The sequence below is a fragment of the Corythoichthys intestinalis genome, chromosome 20, assembly GCF_030265065.1.
Source record: "Corythoichthys intestinalis isolate RoL2023-P3 chromosome 20, ASM3026506v1, whole genome shotgun sequence".
Lineage (NCBI taxonomy): Eukaryota > Metazoa > Chordata > Actinopteri > Syngnathiformes > Syngnathidae > Corythoichthys > Corythoichthys intestinalis.
The window spans coordinates 7,165,008-7,182,756 of record NC_080414.1 but is presented as its reverse complement, the minus strand read 5'-3'; the positions used below and the strand labels follow the sequence as shown (position 1 = coordinate 7,182,756).

Here is a 17,749-nt window from a genome sequence, read left to right as displayed (position 1 = left end):
TAGTCTTTATTTTTTTAATTCTAGTTACATCTGAGATGCAATTGTTGGCTGTTTTCAACAATATACATCGAAAATAAAGACATTGACTGACTGAAAATGGTTCAAGATTAGATGAAATGTCTTGTTTTCCCATGTATATTTATAAGTGCTGTTCACCTAAAAATATATTTGTTTTATCTGATTACTCGATTAATCGATAGAATTTTCAGTCGATTACTCGATTACTAAAATATTCGATAGCTGCAGCCCTTTTTAGTTTAAAGGTATATTTAGCCATTTTTTGTGGGCATATGTGTGTGAGCCATTTGTAAAGAGCATTGTAAAAAAGCGGTAGCATTTTATAGCATTTAAGCTAGCGGACGTTTGCTATCTAGGTTAGCCAATTTTTCTTTTCTTGTGCATAGAGCCTATCCGATTACTCGAATATTCGAACTAAATAGTTCATCGATTAATGGACTACTAAAATAATCGATAGCTGCAGCCCCATTTCGAATGAACGAACGTTCTAAATGGATTGGGTGTCGAGCACCGTCAATGGCAGCCTTCGTTACCTGAGACACTATAATGGTGGAAGATTTTGGTAGCAACTTGTTGGTCCCTTTTTAAAAAAAAATTTTTTTTCTTTTTTTTTAAGATTCAAATTAAAATTTTGCTGCGTCGAGTATTCGTTTAATTAAAGTGGCGTTGCAATGGTTTGTTTTGAAAGTGTTTGCATTTATTTTTATTGATTTGGGTGGATACACCTCTAGTCTACCTCATTTCACATGGCTGAATCCATCTGCTCCCTGTTAAGACTATCATAAGCTAATTTTTTGTTTGAGCTAATGTTTTTTTTTTTTTTTTAATGCATTCGTAATTTAGTTTCAAGGTATATTTAGCCATTTTTTTGTGGGCATATGTGTGTGAGCCATTTGTAAAGAGCATTGTAAAAAAGCGTTAGCTTTTTATAGCATTTAAGCTAGCGGACTTTTGCTATCTAAGTTAGCCAATTTTTCTTTTGTTGTGCATAGAGCCTATCCGATTACTCGAATATTCAAACTAAATAGTTCATCGATTAATGGACTACTAAAATAATCGATAGCTGCAGCCCCATTTCAAATGAATGTTCTAAATGGATTGGGCGTCGAGCACCGTCAATGGCAGCCTTTGTTACCTGAGACACTATAATGGTGGAAGATTTTGGTAGCAACTTGTTGGTCCCTTTTTTTAAAAAAAAATATTTATTTATTTATTTTTTTTTAGCTCTGACAGCTTTTTAAAACGCTATCTCGATTCTTGGCAGGAGCATATCGATAACCTTTTGGGATACAAAGTATCACGATATATCACCATTTCGATATTTTGTCACACCCCTAATGTGCAATCTGCAGGAAGCTACAGGTTTTATAATCCACACTGAATCATGCAAAGTCTTGGTGATAACTTCAGGCTATTGTATTTCTAGATTTCCCACATTACTGCGTTTCTGCAGAGCTCTGCCTCTCTTGTTGTTTCCCCTCCAGAATTCCATGTGGTGCTGCGGCTGAGCAAATGATGTCACTTTGCTCTATGTGTCATGACAAACCTTACTGACGAACACAGTTTTAACTGCTTCTACATTCCGTATTCCGCCGGTGTGGTATGAGTATGCTCTGGGAAATCATCCGTCTGTTTTGCCCAAAGGCATGAAACAGCTTGAGGTTTGGTAATAAAGAGCTTTCATTCGCAAATGAAAATGGCTTAACTGTTGCCAGGCGCTCGTCCTCCTAAACGCCGACATTTTAATGGCATAAGTAAGTAAAACTAATGCATCTGTGTAGTATTCCTTGTAAAAAGCAGGAAAGTACGCATGTAAAATGGCCTCTCTCACTCACGTCCATGCATAATGCAGAAAGCTTCGCTCTTCATTCGTCTTCCTGTCTGTGCGAATGGCAATCTGAGAGCCGCGGAGAGATGATCAATATTCCAGCGGCTTCCCAGAAAGGTCACAAGTCGGACTCGTCGCTATGAGTGACACGTTCGCGTCCACTTGCTGCCAGATGCCTTATTCAAAACGATTCCCGCACAAAAGCCAGCCTGCAACTGCGTTAGGAGAAAAGTGCATCTGCTTTTTAGCATTTGACCCATCACCTTGTCCTCTGTCTAGCAGCTTATTGTGGCAGATAGGAATAAATAACTTAGTGCCATTTGATGTGCCTCCACTGCACTAAACAGTCTATCTGGAGAAAACCCAGGCTTAGTGCTGAGCTAGATGGAGGAAAAAATATCTTTGTATTGACCATTTTATATCACAATAACTATAAACCACAATGTAGAGTTATATTATACAGGTAATCCCCGGGTTACGACTAGAGCAGGGCGGTAAACCGAAAATTTACCATTACCGAAATTCCTCACCATCACCATGACCGACGTGATTTTGACCATGTCGGTAAAGTCGGTAATTTAATAAAACTACAAAATATAATCTTTTCATCCCGCTTTGACTCTGTGTTGTTCGGCTACGTGTTATTCCCCTTTAAGAAAGCAGTCAGTGTGCTTACGTATGGAGTCACGTGGTTTTCAGGAAGCCAAAAAAACAGAAGCTAACGCTAGCGGCTAACGCTACAAGCAAACGTGATGGAGTCGGGCTTAAGGGAGCTTCGCCAAACTTTCACCCGACATTAAGTAAACTCTTGGCGGGTTCCAGACAGGCTTTCAAACACTGTCCTCCCTGGTTCTCACGATTTCAGGAGAGGATGCTTTCAGTGCTTTCTTCTGGTAGCCAAGCCACAGGCTAACGCTAGTGGTTAGCGCTAGCGGCTAACGCTACAAATGAACGTGATGGAGTCGGCTAGCGGCTCTAACCTTGACGAAACGGCTGAAATTAATGAGTGGACTGGGCACGGACTTTATCTAGCAATCATTATGTCGCGTTATTTGGTATCTCTGTGTGATTTCTCTGAAAACTTTCATGATGGAAAAGCACTCAGCATAAAGTAGGGTGACCAAACGTCCTCTTCTGCCCGGACAAGTCCTACTTTCACGCAGTATCCTCGTTGTCCGGGCGGGTTTTATAAATTCATAAAAATGTCCGGTTTTTATGATTTTTTTTTTACGGGACCAACGTGAAGAGAATTCCTCCGGCCGCTAGGGGGCAGCGCTTGCCTGCGTTGACGTTGCTCCTACTAGTAGGGGCGGGAGAAGGAGTAGCTCTTCTTCTTTTTTGTTGGCAGTTCACCCTTTGTTTCATGGGGAATTACCACCATCTACTGACGGTTTGGCGAGAGCTCAGACTACAGTAAGGAGTTCAATAAGAAGTTCTAAAAGACGTGGCTCCATACACCTTTCTGTAAGTTTCTCCTGTTAATGTCAATCACGTGTCTTCTGTTGTACATAGGGTTATATGTGTACACAGAGATGCAGTATATTGTATGAGTCTTGTAATTGTTCTGCGTTAGTTAGTGGTTGAATGCTAGTATAGCTAAATAGCTGTGTTGCTTATGAGTTTTTTTTTCACGATAAATACGTATATAATGGCAACTGTTGACTGATTTGTACTGGTGTAATCTGTAAAAAAGTTTGTTGTCGCATCTTTGCGCTGCCGATGGTAGTAAACTTTTATAGCAAAGTCTGATTTTGCCTCGGCCCTCGTATTCGCTAATAGGGTAGCAATCAGTGAGCTCAGCTGCGCTAGGCATTATGGGCAATGTAGTTTTGAATTTGAACTGCTGCGTTTGGAAACATGCTGGTTGAATCGCTTGTCAGTTTATTTCAGTTATTGTTTGCGTACAATTTAGAACATTGTATGAGAATAAAAATTGAGTGGAAATAACATTTTGTCAACGACAATTGTCGTGATCGTAATTTTAAAAAATGTTGAGTTGGCACATAGCCAATTGTGTGTGTGTATTAACTGGACTACATTTCCATGAGTGCATTATATTATTTTTTAAATATTTTTATTTATTTATTTATTTTTTATTGTTTGATTTTTTTTTTAGGAAGAATAAAGCCTGTTGAGTAAAAAAAAGTGGGAGATATACGCATCTTTGAGTGATCTTCGAGTAAAATTCAAGTATCTCGAGGCCAGGCCGAGTGTCCTCTTTTTTGGAAATCAAAATATGGTCACCCTAGCATAAAGTATAATCCAACAGTGAAGCCTATATATAATATGACAGTTTAATGGCCACAGCTATGTTTCTGTATGTTTTTGCTTTATTCTGCCATCATAAAATCTTAAATGTTTCATTGGCATCAGAGCAATACAGCTTTAATCTGGTTGTGTCTGTGTGGGGGGTGCATGTATTAAAAAATGTTCTGGGAAAAAAAACCTGAAACCTTGACTTAAACACTTGTGTTGAATAATTATGTAACAGCAGCCATTACCAATAAGTTGTCTGAAGTGTACTGTTAAAGCTGCAAGTCATTTGTGATACAATGACATGTTTGCACAATCGTCATATTGATTTTTATAATGTTGTACATTTTTCAAGTCATACAAGCTGTTATGAATGTTCACACTAGAATTCTTATTGTTTACAAGATTTTTTTTTTTATACTTAATGTTTAGACTGCATGTGCAATTGTTAAATTGAAAGCTGGTAAATAAATTTAACGAGAAACGGTTAATTTGTATTCCATGCATTGATTCAAATTTTCAAATTATATAACAGTCCACTTGGGAGAATTTATCGTCATTTATCGTTATCGAGGTAAATCTGCTCAATTTATCGTGATACGTACTTCAGTCCATATCGCCCAGCCCTAGTTACGACTAGAGCTGGGAATCTTTGGGCATCTAACGATTCGATTACGATTACGATTCAGAGGCTCCGATTCGATGATAAAACGATTATTGATGCACCCCACTCCTTTTTTTTTTTAATGTTTTGTACATTAGTTCCAAAATTGTTCAAAAATACTCTCAGGCTAAACCAAACTACTATTTCAGTATCAAGTTAACATATAGCAGTAAACAAATATACAAAAATAACAGTAAATAAAAAACTCCAGTCACCATTCTGTATCAGCAGCTTTAAACTACATTCAATTAATTTAATGTTGTGAATCAACCGTTAAAGTTGTTAAAATTGCTCCTGTTATTCCATAATTTCCCTTTTGTCTACTTTCGACATGTGAAAGTTTTAAAACTATTTTAAAGATAGATTCAAGTCAATATTTTACCGATTTAGGAGTATTTTAGATAAAAAGTTAATTAGGTCCGCTTGGAAGGTTCGCTACAACAGCCTTGCAGGGAAGTGTACTGCTTTAAAGAGCATACGACAGGAGAAAAAAAGTCAAATAGCATTATTATGTTAATTAGAATCATATTTTGAGACGATTCGACTATATACAACAATTTAGCAAAGCGCAGATGACGAGAAATTAGTCTTTTAATCTGCCGGTTAGCCACGCCTATCATTGTAGGGCTCAAGCGTCCTCAACAGGTGGATGACGTCAGCGGGAGACTGGGCTCATCGGTTTTACTATACAGCCCATTGAGGGGGAATTATTAAGAACGAGGAAAACGCGATGAAGAGAGCCGCAAAATGTCATTATTTCAGTCTCTCTACTCCAATATTTTTAGAGGATATTCTTTTTATCCAAGTATTTTTCCCCAATAGCTAAATAAATGGCTCGAGAAGGACCAGTCAGCCCGTCGAGCAGGAAGTATTCACAACGAGGAAAACGCGACGAAGAGAGCTGCCAAATGTCATTGTTTCTGTCTCTTTACTTCAATATTTTTACAGGATATTCTTTTAATCCAAGTATTTTCCCCAACTGCTAAATAAATGGCATGGTCATGACAAATAACAGTCTTGTGCTAAATGGAATATGAAATAATAAAAATGCACTTACTCCGGACTACATGGCAAAATTAATCCATAATGGTCAAAACTGTCGACTTCACCTTTACTGTTGCACCTCCCGAACGATATTTTATGACACCTAAATCGGACATGTCATTTCCCTTCCCCGGCTTCGGAGGATGTAAACAAACCAAAAGACGTGACAGCTAGCCGACATGCTAACCCGAACCGAGTGATGTTTCAAAGTCTTCGAAGCCGAAAATCACACATAACTGGCCTGGATTATTACCCGTACACGTCACAGCGCCCTCCTCCTCAATGCAAGACCGAAGCCAGAAGTCACTAATTTTCATGGCACGGGATTAAAAAAAAACAAATAAATATAGCGATCGCTTCCACACACATCCAAGCGGTCCATATCATTCAGGAGCATAAAATACCGCGTGTATTATGAAATAAACATGCTTTTTCGTGTCACATGCACTTTAAGATGGCGGCCGTTTACTAACGCCCGCATCTAGCTTTTTGTAGATGTGCTGCTCACGCTACCGAATCTATAATGCATCTAGTCCTATATAAATGATAGCTACCGTAACATTATGTGGATGTACTTTGTAGCAGCTTTTCGGCAGTAGGTATGTTGTTGTGTTTTTTTTTTATCTCGTGGCACGAGTTGAGCTAGAGCCGTGAGTTGAGCATTGGCATTACCCGAAGGGCCGGGTAATGAGAAGCATGATGTTTAGCTACTCTCGCTGCGTTCCTCATTGCGTCCTGAAGAGCGCCCGGCTTGCTGAGTGTGTTTTACTTCCGCTTTACTTGGCATATTTCAATAATCGGAATTTGGATGTTTGTGAATCGTTCTCGAATCTTCCACGGCCGAATCGCGAATAATCTAAGAATCGGAAATTTTGCACACCTCTAGTTACGACGTACCCAACTTACGTGATTCCGACTTTACGACGCTGACGTCTTGTCAGCCTTTTTTTTTTTTCTTTTAGTCGCGTAAACAGTACCTTATTGTACCTTAGAGTATCTTATTTTTTACTGTATTAAGATGTGTGTTCTGTTCTGTCCTCGCTAAATGTGAAGTTGTTCAGCTTGACAGACAGCAAACAAGGCAATTGTTTTTTGAAGCTTGTTACTTCCTTCACTTTTGACAATTTGTAAAGCTCTAACACATGTACACTTATGTTAAAAACGACACGGTGCAGCCCATCGCCCTTCCTGCAGCCCAGCAAAGGAGCCATCGTCACATTACATTTGCGTTGCACATTTGTGTTAAGAGGGAATGTGTTAGTTTAGTACAGTGGTGTCCAAACTATTCTACATAGGGCCACAGTGGATGCAGGTTTTTGTTTAAACCCATCATGAGGACAACCTTTCACCAATCTGGTGTCTCACGAGTGTAATCAGTTGATTGCAGTCAGGTGCTGCTTGTTTTAGCACAAACTTCATTGGTTAAACTGTCTGTACTCGATTGGTAGAAACAAAAACCAGGACCCACAGCGGCCCTTGAGGACAGGTTTGGGCACCCATGCTTAAGATGATGTTGTACATCCATATGAGTGTACAGTGCTTAGTTTTCGGCACTTTTATGGACAAGATGACTGCACGTGCACGCAGCGTGCGATGGGGTTATGCGCGCGCACTCGCGCACCCACCATTATATTCGCGTTGCACATTTGTGTTAAGAGGGAATGTGTTATTTTAGCATCTTAAGATGATGTTGTACATCCATATGAGTGTAAAGTGCTTAGTTTTCGTTTTGGTCATATCTCGCAGCACTAGTATTACCATCAATTTTTACAGTCCTTGCCTCTTATTGCACCTGAAGCAGAACCTCTGTCAAACTTATTTCATCAAATTTGCCTTAATTATAACTCGATGGAGCTCATTTAAAAGGCATAAGAGCTGCAAGGAGAATGAGTAGTAGGTTTCCCAGCATTGCAGCAATCTAATGAGAAGGGAGAGATTCTCCGAGAGTATTGAAACCGAGTAGCCATAGGAATCCCTTTTTACTTATTCATGCAGGAGCTGAGAAGATGGGACTCTCCCAGCCTCGTTATGCTCCCATAAGCTTGTGCAGCTCATACACACACTTGAAAGCTTCAACTCGCTCTTCTTCTTGCTCTTTTTTTTTTTTTTAAACCACGTCACTCCAGGGAAGCCATGTCATGCTTCATTCATTGAGAATTCTCTCATCCTTTCTCCTAAATCCCTTGCTCTCCTCAACATCTTGCTAATTTTAATCATACTGAAATTAGCATTATTTTTTTCTTTTTAGATTGAGGGCATTGCAGTCCTAGATTTTTTTGCCTCCCTGTGTAGCCGCTTATATTGCGCATGCCAGAAACAGCTTCAGAACCTGAGGCAGGAAATTAAGAAGCTGCGGCTAATAAATAGCCGCGCAGAACGATGCCGACCAATGTAAATCTACTGAGACGAAGGAGGGGTGTTTAAGGAGGGATCCAGTCAATGTGTTAGGCCATGGAACCCTCGGGGCGTTTTTTTCTCCTGCTTCTTTCACATGCCTGTGCTTTAATTGAAGCACACTATAAATACCATGAAAGTCAATTTCAATGGCATTTTGCTTTATACTTTAATATACTTCTGTGGATATTCACTGTTGCACAGGAGGTCCCATATGGGAACCATATTTCCAATATATGTGGGTTATTCCAGAACTGGAGGACATTTGGGCTTGAGAATTCTTGAAAAATAAGCTTTCACTTTTCTGACTTGCTGCTACATGTTCATTAGTCATAGGTAATAATAATAGTAAAACTATTAAAGGCATGAATAGCTCATCTTACAGATCAGTGGTTAAAAGAGTAGAAGCTACCTGTTACTGCCCAAAAGGGTTAACTTATGTAAAGAAGTAATGGGAAATTAAGAAAATGTCTTATTCTGAAAAAAAAAAAGAAAAAGAAATTAATTGCAGACTTCTGGGTGCTAGTGTTGCCTGTAGATGATGCATTATCCAGTAGATGACATATAGGCATTGCTATGAGCATGTAGTGTACTGAAGCACAATCGTGCTTGTGTTTATAAAACAAATGTTCCCACATTTATTAGAGACAGAAATAAAACAAAAACAAAAAACCTGATAATAGAAAAATTGCATTTTTTACTTATTTGTAAATAGAAAAAAAAGGTTTGTTTTCTCATTTTTTAAAAAGATTTGGTTCAAGACAAATAACGACTTAAAAACTGCGTATTTTGTTATATTGTATGCAGAGGTGGGTAGAGTAGCCAATAATTTTACTCAAGTCAGAGTAGCATTACTTCAAAATAATAGAGACAGCGAGAACAAAACTGGTATTTGGTACGTGACAAAATTGATTTTGGCATGTGGCTTTTTGATATGTGGCAAAATGGGTTTTGGCATCTGGATTTTTTGGCGGTATGTGGCGAAATGGATTTCGGCATGTGGCTTTTTTTTTTTTTTGCCATGTGGCAAAATGGATTTTTGCATGTAGCATTTTTGGAAAATTTTGCCATATAGCTTTTTTTTTTTTCATGCGGCAAAATGTATTTTGGCATGTGGATTTTTTTGGGGGGGGGGGTATGTGGCACAACGGATTTTGGCATGTAGCATTTTTGGGAGAAAAATTTGCCATGTGTCATTTTTTTTGGGCATGTGGATTTTTTGGGGGGTATGTGGCAAAATTGATTTTGGTATGTGGAAAATGGAAAATTTGGACGTGCATAGCTTTCAATGGCATAGCCTGACTTGGTTGCCAGTTGAATGTCAATGCGCTCTAATGGTAAGTGTATGGTCAAAAAGCCACACGTTTTTCTGCCATTTAAAATGAATGGAAAATTTGGACGTGTATAGCCGTCAATGGCATGGACGTGCATGGCCTGCAAAAATGCCATATACCAAAGAGAAAAAAAATGCCATATACCAAAGAGAAAAAAAATGCCACATACCAAAAAAAAATGCCACATACCAAAAAAAAAAGCCACATGGCAAATCCAATTTTGCCGCATGGTAAAAAAATAATGCCACATGGCAAAATCCATTTTGCCACATACCCCCAAAAAAATGCCACATGGCAAAATCCATTTTGCCACATACCAAAAAAAAAAAAAAAAAAATGCCACATGGCAAAATCAATTTTGCCACATACCCAATACTCAAGTTAAGAGTAATATTGAGAGTAACTGCTTACGATGTTTGATTTTTTTTTTTTTTTTTTAACAATAGGATTTTTTTCTCTTAGCACAAACTTATCTATATGAACTGTTATTATACTGAGCTATAACATATTACATAACCACATTAAGCCAAAGAAATTTAAAAAAAAAAAAAATTGGTGAAACGAATACTCAAGAGTAATATTGAGAGTAACTGCTTACGATGTTTGATTTTTTTTTTTTTAACAATGGTATTTTATTTCTCTTAGCATAAACATATCTCTATGAACTGTTATTATACTGTGCTATAACATATTACATAACTGCGTTATGCCGAAGAAATTAAAAAAATAAAATAAAAAAAAAACATTAAAAAATCCTACAGAAATGAAGCATTAGTTGTTCAAACAGCATTAGTGCCCTCTAGTGGAGAAAACATTTCCTATTATTTCTTATATTTCCAGTTTACCGCTGTGAATCGATGCCAAATAAATACTAGGACAAAGGTTAATGTTGGCGGGAGCACTTTATGTTAAATGCAAAAAATTTTTGCGGTGCTCTAAGGACGCCATGTGATTGAACAGGTCGCCGTGATCATAGATGTAAAAATGTAACGACTACTTTAGCCCAAAGTAGCGGAGTAAAAGCGTTTCTTCTTCACAAATCTAATCAAGCAGTCAATCTTAGTAAAATTAGTTTTCGAAGTAGATTTTTCTCAAAAAGTTGCTCAAGTAAATGTAATAGAGTAAATGTAACGCGTTACTACCTACCTCTGATTATATGTGGAATATTTAAAAGTTGAAGTGTGGGATGTAAAACGTCCTCAAATTCCGAATTGAGTCACATGCAGCAAGTTAATGCATGTGATCCAATCTACATGATCATTTTTTTCCGAGGGAAAGCAAAGGGTTTCCTTTCCACCCAGTGTATATTTTTTTAATGTTGCAAATGCATAATTACAATCTACAACATTATGGCAACCAAGAAGTTACATAATGGTGATAAATGATGAGACCAATGTACACTTATTATGGACTCGATACAACAATTCTGCTTTCTCAAAATGGAGCTGCTGTTGATTTATTGCAACGTGCTACCATTTACAATCCAGTTGTTGTATTGGATAATGTAAGTAGGGCGTTGTAAGGATCATTGAATAATTAATAGTATGCCATTTGTCAAGGGCATGTTATTGATGATTCATGAAGTCTGGTGGTGTTTGTACCGTTCCCTTTGAGGACTGAAACATACTCAAAAGTCAAAGCTGAGCAACTGGTACAAGTATTTTGTCATTTTTGATTAAAATGTCACATTTCCACTTTCGAGCTGCAAAGACAAATGACTACATTAATTACATTTACATAATAAAAGCACAGAGGCAAGATATTATTGATACAAGCTGCCTATGATAACGCAGCAGTCTGCTCTCATTCCGTCTGCTACAGCGCTAATGGTGACAAATTTACTGCCTTATAAAAGTACTTTTGCTGACCAACCACTGCTTGTCAAAGAAGCAGACAAAGTGTTGCGCCGTTAATGTACAGCACAAGCCCGCAGGCATCCTATAAAACGGGTTCTAAGCAGACATATATTGACAGAAGTGTCAAACTCATCTTTGTCCCGAGCCACATTGTAGTTATGGTTTCCTTCGGGTGGCGTGAATCTAGGGCTGCAATGATACATCGACTAATTGGCAAATAATCGATGAATTAAAAATTATAGGTAGTCCTCGGGTTGCAATCAAGGGCATAAGTTTGTAGTGAGATAATGACTTCTGTTATATAGGTCATTTAGATTGTATTGCCAAATGGTTTTATGGTTGTAATTGACCCCAACATTATTAACTCATTTGCTCCCAAAAACGTATAAATACGTTCTATTTTTAATTGTTTCAGTGTCCCAAAGATGTATTTTACGTTTATTTATTTATTTATTTATTTAACACAAAAAAAAACATCTCTGGGTTCTGATTCAATTTAGCTCCAAAGCACAAAGCTAAAAATCCATTTTAAAGCAATAAAACTGGCCACTGGAGGGCAGTAGCGCATTTGGTAAGACCCCCAATCCGTTTCAACGGCAACGAACTGCCAAGCCGCACGGCCGGGCCCCGGCGAAAGACGACCGAATGGATGCCAGGCGGCGGACGACCGAGCAAAACAAACGGTAGGACGCCCAGGATGCCAGGCAGTGGATGACCGAGCAGAACGACCGGGACCACTAGTGCAGCGGATGATGCCTCAAAAAAATTCATCTATATGAGACAGACGGCGATGAGGTAAAAGTTTACACGGCTGTCGCATCCAGAACACCGTCATCTTTCAGTTAGTTATGTGTAAATAAATTGTTACTTTGCTATCGAAAGCTCTATTTGTCTTGTTGTTTATCTTATTTTGTAAAAGGAAAACATTATTCAGATGTTTGGGATGTAACTAGAGCAAAAAATAGCTGTGTATAAGTTATGTTTGAAATGTATGCTTTCACAAAAAGCTCAATTTCTCCGTTTTTTCATCAGAAATTGGAAAAATTGCTCAAACTAAGCTATTGTCTAATGCTGATTTCTAAAGAATGGAAAAAGATATGAACTAACTTTTTTTCCTGCTTAAAGAAGAGAGTCTAATCTTTCTTTTGGTGGGTTCCATGTTTATATAGCAATAGAACAGAATTTTCTGTGGGCCTTGCAAAATCAGTCAAAATCCAGTAAAACGGCCGGGAGCGAAGGGCCTTGCTCCGGTGAAAATGGCTGGGAGTGAATGAGTTACGTGAATTATTTACATTATATTCAGACTTACATCTACCTCTTTTTACTTGCCGAATGTGCCGGTCCATTTTTCGCCCCTCCCCCCCCCCCCCCCCCACCACCACCACCACCACACAGACACACACATTATATATTAGGGGCATTAGAAGTGTTTTTCAGCCAGCAGCAGCCACTGTAAGAAATGTAAAAAGACGTCAATGTTGTGGAAGTGGGGAACACACCACTAATTTTGCTATCAAAGTCCGACCTGAGTTAAGGCTGAGTTATGCTTCTGCGGCAGACCTACACTGTCAAGGTAGACCCAATTTACGACCCTCCGCCTTGCCTGACGTGCAGCTCCACAAAGTTCTGACTACGCGTCGCGTCAACGCGTGGTGACGTGACGCAAATGGACTGTGATTGGTCCGCTCAGACTGTTGTTTCCGGTTCAGCGCGAAATCACAGCCATTTACATACATTTTGCGCTAACGACCACCTCCGCAGCAGTCTTCTGCGTCGCCTGCGCCTTAACATTTGTATGATCTACATTTGTTGTGCAATGGTGAGCTGAAGATCTACGTTCAAGCGTTTCATCGCCGTTGGCATTGTTGCGTAACAGGAATAAAACTAGAGGAAGTCGACAAGAGTCGCCCAAAACCGTACAAAGACAACGCCACATCCCTCTGGTGGCTTGGCAGTGAATTACAGAGCAACACGTTCCCTTGCCGCAGAACGATCGAATGTTCATTGATGCCGTAGTTGCTGCGCCTTCACAGCAACGCAGAAGCATAACTCAGGCTTTAGTACAACATTAAACTGTGAGCTTGCTAACCTGCAAAACTCGAGTAGGAAGCTGCTTAGCTCATTCACTCCCAGCCATTTTCATCGGTGCAACCCCCTTCGCTCCCGGCCGTTTTACTGGATTTTGACTGATTTTTCAAGGCCCACAGAAAATTCTGTTCTATTGCTATATAAACATGGAAGCCACCAAAAGAAAGATTAGACTCTCTTCTTTAAGCAGGAAAAAAAGTTAGTTCATATCTTTTTCCATTCTTTAGAAATCAGCATTAGACAATAGCTTAGTTTAGATATAGACAATAGCTTTTTGTAAAAGCATACATTTCAAACATAACTTTGTCTTTAACACAGCTATTTTTCGCTTTTGTGACATCCCAAACATCTGAATGTTTTCCTTCTACAAAATAACATAAACAACAAGACAAATAGAGCTTTTGATAGCAAACAATTTATTTATACACATAACTAAACTATTGAACTGAGAGATGACGCTCTTGTGGCTGCGACAGCCGCCTGTCTCATTAAGATGGATTTTTTTGAGACTTTCTTTTGTGTGGTGACCACTGCCTCATTGCAGAGTTCGCCTGGGGAACGTGTGTTCCTGGGGGGGAACTGGTTTGGACGTGCGCGTTACCGGCTGAGTCGCGGAACACTGGAGGGTGTGGCGGACGCGAGCGGCTGAGCACGGGGGCGTGGGCTCTGCTCGGCGAGCAGCACGGACTCAACAGCATCGTCCGCTGCACTGGTGGCCCCGGTCGTTCTGCTCGGTCGTCCGCCGCCTGGTATCTTGGACATCCATTCGGTCGCCTTCCGCTGGCGCCCCGGCCGTGCGCGCGGCCCTTCGTTCCGTTGAATCGGGTTGAGGGTCTTATCAAATGCGCTACTGCCCTCCAGTGGCCAGTTTTATTGCTTTAAAATGGATTTTCAGCATTGTGCTTTGGAGCTAAGTTGCATCAGAACCTAGGGATGTCTCTTGTGAAAAAAAAAAAAAAAAAAGACGTAGAAATACGTCTTTGGGACACTGAAACAATTAAAAATAGAACGTATTTATACGTTTTTGGGAGCAAATGAGCTAGGCATAAGTGTCCTCCTGTATGTTTTCTACTGTTAACATGAGTGGTGTTAAGGTCTCAAGACAAATGTTTGTTTTTGTTTTTTTTTTTTGTTGTTGTTGTTGTTTTTTATTCCCAGATAGGAGATTATTAATAAACTTGTCTTTATTGTGTATGTTAATATAACTTTAGTAATGTTCAAATAATGCAATTTAAATTTGCTCATAAAATCCGGACATTTTTTTCTGGAAGTTTTCAAAATGTTTCTTTTGAAAACAAAGGTTTGAATTAAAGGGTGTAGGCTGAACCAATACACATAAAAGTTAGTATAAGTCAATACAGATTTATTTTGCATTGATCATTATAAATGTCCTGTCCCCAGCAAAAAGTGTACATGTAGGTTAGGGGTCGCGTTAACCGAATATTTTCAGTCGTTGACCGGTTTTTTAAAACGGTGACGGAAAAAATTGAAGTCCATCTGTCATTTTGACAGGTTGCAATTCACACCACAGGGTGGCGAGTGAGCATATTAATTAGCTATTGTCTCTCTTGATGCATGACGTCGTTGGCCTTACTCAGAAAAATGTCAAGGCAACTGAGTGTTTGCCTGGCACGGCCAGACTGTTCTCCCTGTATTTTTCAAACACTCAGAGAAAAGTCTGGGACACAGCCTCTCGAGTAGGTACAAAATCAATCGTTAAATCAGATTTGTTTATTTGCGTGACGTGTTCTTCACGAGCAACGTCACTCTTGCGCGCCGAAAGTCGTCTCTACATCAACACGGATGGCGAACGGGAGAGCCGAGAATATGTTCCAATCCGCGGTAAATTCAGTTTTAAATGAGCTAAAACACATCGACACGAGTCATTGACAACAGCCTGTCTCGCGCTAGCCGTGTTGAATAAACTCCGCTCTCCTCGTATGTTTACTTCCGCGCGCAAGTCCCTCGTCCTGCCCTCGTCGCTTTGCTAACGGCACGTCTGCCCGTCGCTGATTGGTGCCCTCCGCTGTCTGTTTGCCTCTTGTTAAGCTTGTTCGGACAGAATATTAATTAAAAATGAATGAAAACTAAATGCTATTGAATATGTCCTTATTATCATTTTAAAAATGTAAGTGACAGGTAAAAATAGATTATGACCGGATTTATATGACACTGTCAGTCAAAATGACAGACAACGAAAAAGTCTAGCGCAACCTCTGATGTAGGTTATGCCATATCATCCCTACCAATGTTGAGACTTTGGATCGCAAATCATATCGTATCACGAGGTACTAAGAGGTTCCAACCCTAACGGACGTAATTTACTTTTACAAGCCACACAAAATGATGTAGCGGGCCGACTATGGCCCACGGGCCTCGAGTTTGACACCTGTGTTCTAACAAATCCATATTACGGCTTATCAGGAATCAATCTATCTTGCAATTTGACCTAAAAACTGTGTCGTTTTCATTTCTCTACAGGATATTAAGGACGCAATCCCTGGAATGGTATTACACCAATGTGAAGAGACGCTTCAAAAGGTTCGGCAGCGCTAAGGTTTTGAAGACTTTATATCGGAAGCACATTATAGAGAGAGGAGCCCTATCTGATCTCCCAGGTAACCTCATACTTTCCTGTCAGCGTGCCTCGTGTGTGTGTTTTGTGTGTATCCGTGCGTGTGCGGTGATGGCTTCCCTGCAGCCATAACCTGCTGGATAATACGTGCGATAGGTCGCATCCATTTTATTTGTCCTCAGCGATCCGCTCTTCTAGTGGACAGCAGCAATTCTGCCTCTTCTCCTGACCACATTGTTTTGACCCGGCTGCAACATGCTCAGTCTGTCTCCACGGGGCATTATTTCTAACCTCAGTGGGCGGGATTAAATAGATGAAGGGAGCACTGAGGGGATAAATCAGGTCAGACATTGGGCTAAACTGGATGAGGGGAAGGTTTAGGACAACTGAGGGATTGTCTGTATTATTTAGCAGTGGACATTTTCTTATAATAAATATCCATGATTATACTGGGAGTAAGGGAGAAGGAGTAGCAACTAAATTAATATTTAATGTGAAAATAATAATTTGACATAAGAACACTTTTGTTGTTTAACTTGAGCAGTGGTTCTTAACCCTTTAAGGTCTGGGCCTATTTTGTCTGATTTTGCATGCCGTTGAAGTTGCCTTTATATTTCAAAGAAAGAATTGTTTACGATGGCCTGGTTTGGTCCCTTTTTTTGTGACACCTTGAACTTCATGTCCAAACTGTTGTTTCCTTCACTGACCAATTATAAATCATCATTTTGGGCCCAAAAAGACCAAAAATTCCAAAATCGTTTTGTCAAAATTTTTAATATTGATGTCCAATTGACAACCAAACATGCGTAACGAACCGTTTTGAAACTTTGTGATATTTATTCAACATGTTAGGATGAACATTCAACCAAAAAAATTAAATAGTCTTATATTTGACAATTCAACATAAACAACAGGTATAGCCATAGGCGTTTTTTGCCTTTATACATGCCCTAGTCAAAACAGGTTATATACAGCAGACCGAACAGTGAAAAAATATATACCATCTAACACAAAAAGTGTTTAGAGGCCATCTCTTTATGAGTTTAGGTATTGCGGCCCATCACCTGATGAAAACTATGTACACACAATCAAGCTTCTTGAACACACATTTATATACACAAAGTGAGAAGACTGATTGTGGGAAAAAATATGATATATATAACATTGGGAAAAAAAGTATTTTCAAAAATATTTACAATAAACAAGCTAAATTTTTTTCAGGCATGCCACTCCGAAAAGCAGTTTCGTCCTGGAATTAGACACAGGGCGACATCACACAGCCCACACTTCCATGGGGTGTCGGTCCTCTTTCCACCCTTCCATTTTCATTTCACTTTACTTTCATTGTCACTATAAATGTACATGAAAAAAGTCAGTATTTATGAAAATAATAAAGTATAAAATAAAAATATATACAGCAATAAATAATAATGGAAATCTATATGTATGACAATAGAAAGAATATCATAGCTGAATATGTGCTACATCCCTAATCTTCATATAGAAAGAAGATCACCACAATTATAAATTCCTGCCTTGGATGCACACAGTGCACATACGACTTTGATCTGATATGCACATTTTATTATTATATACACAAACACACACTTATATTGCATCAAAATTAACTTTGTCAAGCAATATCAAAAGAAACTTTCAAAAGAAACTTTTTCAGCATAAAAAAAAAAAAAGTGA

The 17,749-nt window shown here is 39.1% G+C and overlaps 1 protein-coding gene across 4 annotated transcripts in view; it reads left to right on the top strand.

Annotated features, from left to right (window-relative positions):
• myripb (myosin VIIA and Rab interacting protein b) overlaps window positions 1-17,749 on the top strand; it is a 226,526-nt gene that overhangs the window by 137,132 nt on the left and 71,645 nt on the right. For all 4 annotated transcript variants that reach the window (XM_057824332.1, XM_057824331.1, XM_057824333.1 and 1 more), the window contains exon 4: window positions 15,961-16,097. In XM_057824332.1, the coding sequence (XP_057680315.1) occupies window positions 15,961-16,097 (137 nt within the window). The remainder of the gene's footprint in view (window positions 1-15,960; window positions 16,098-17,749) is intronic.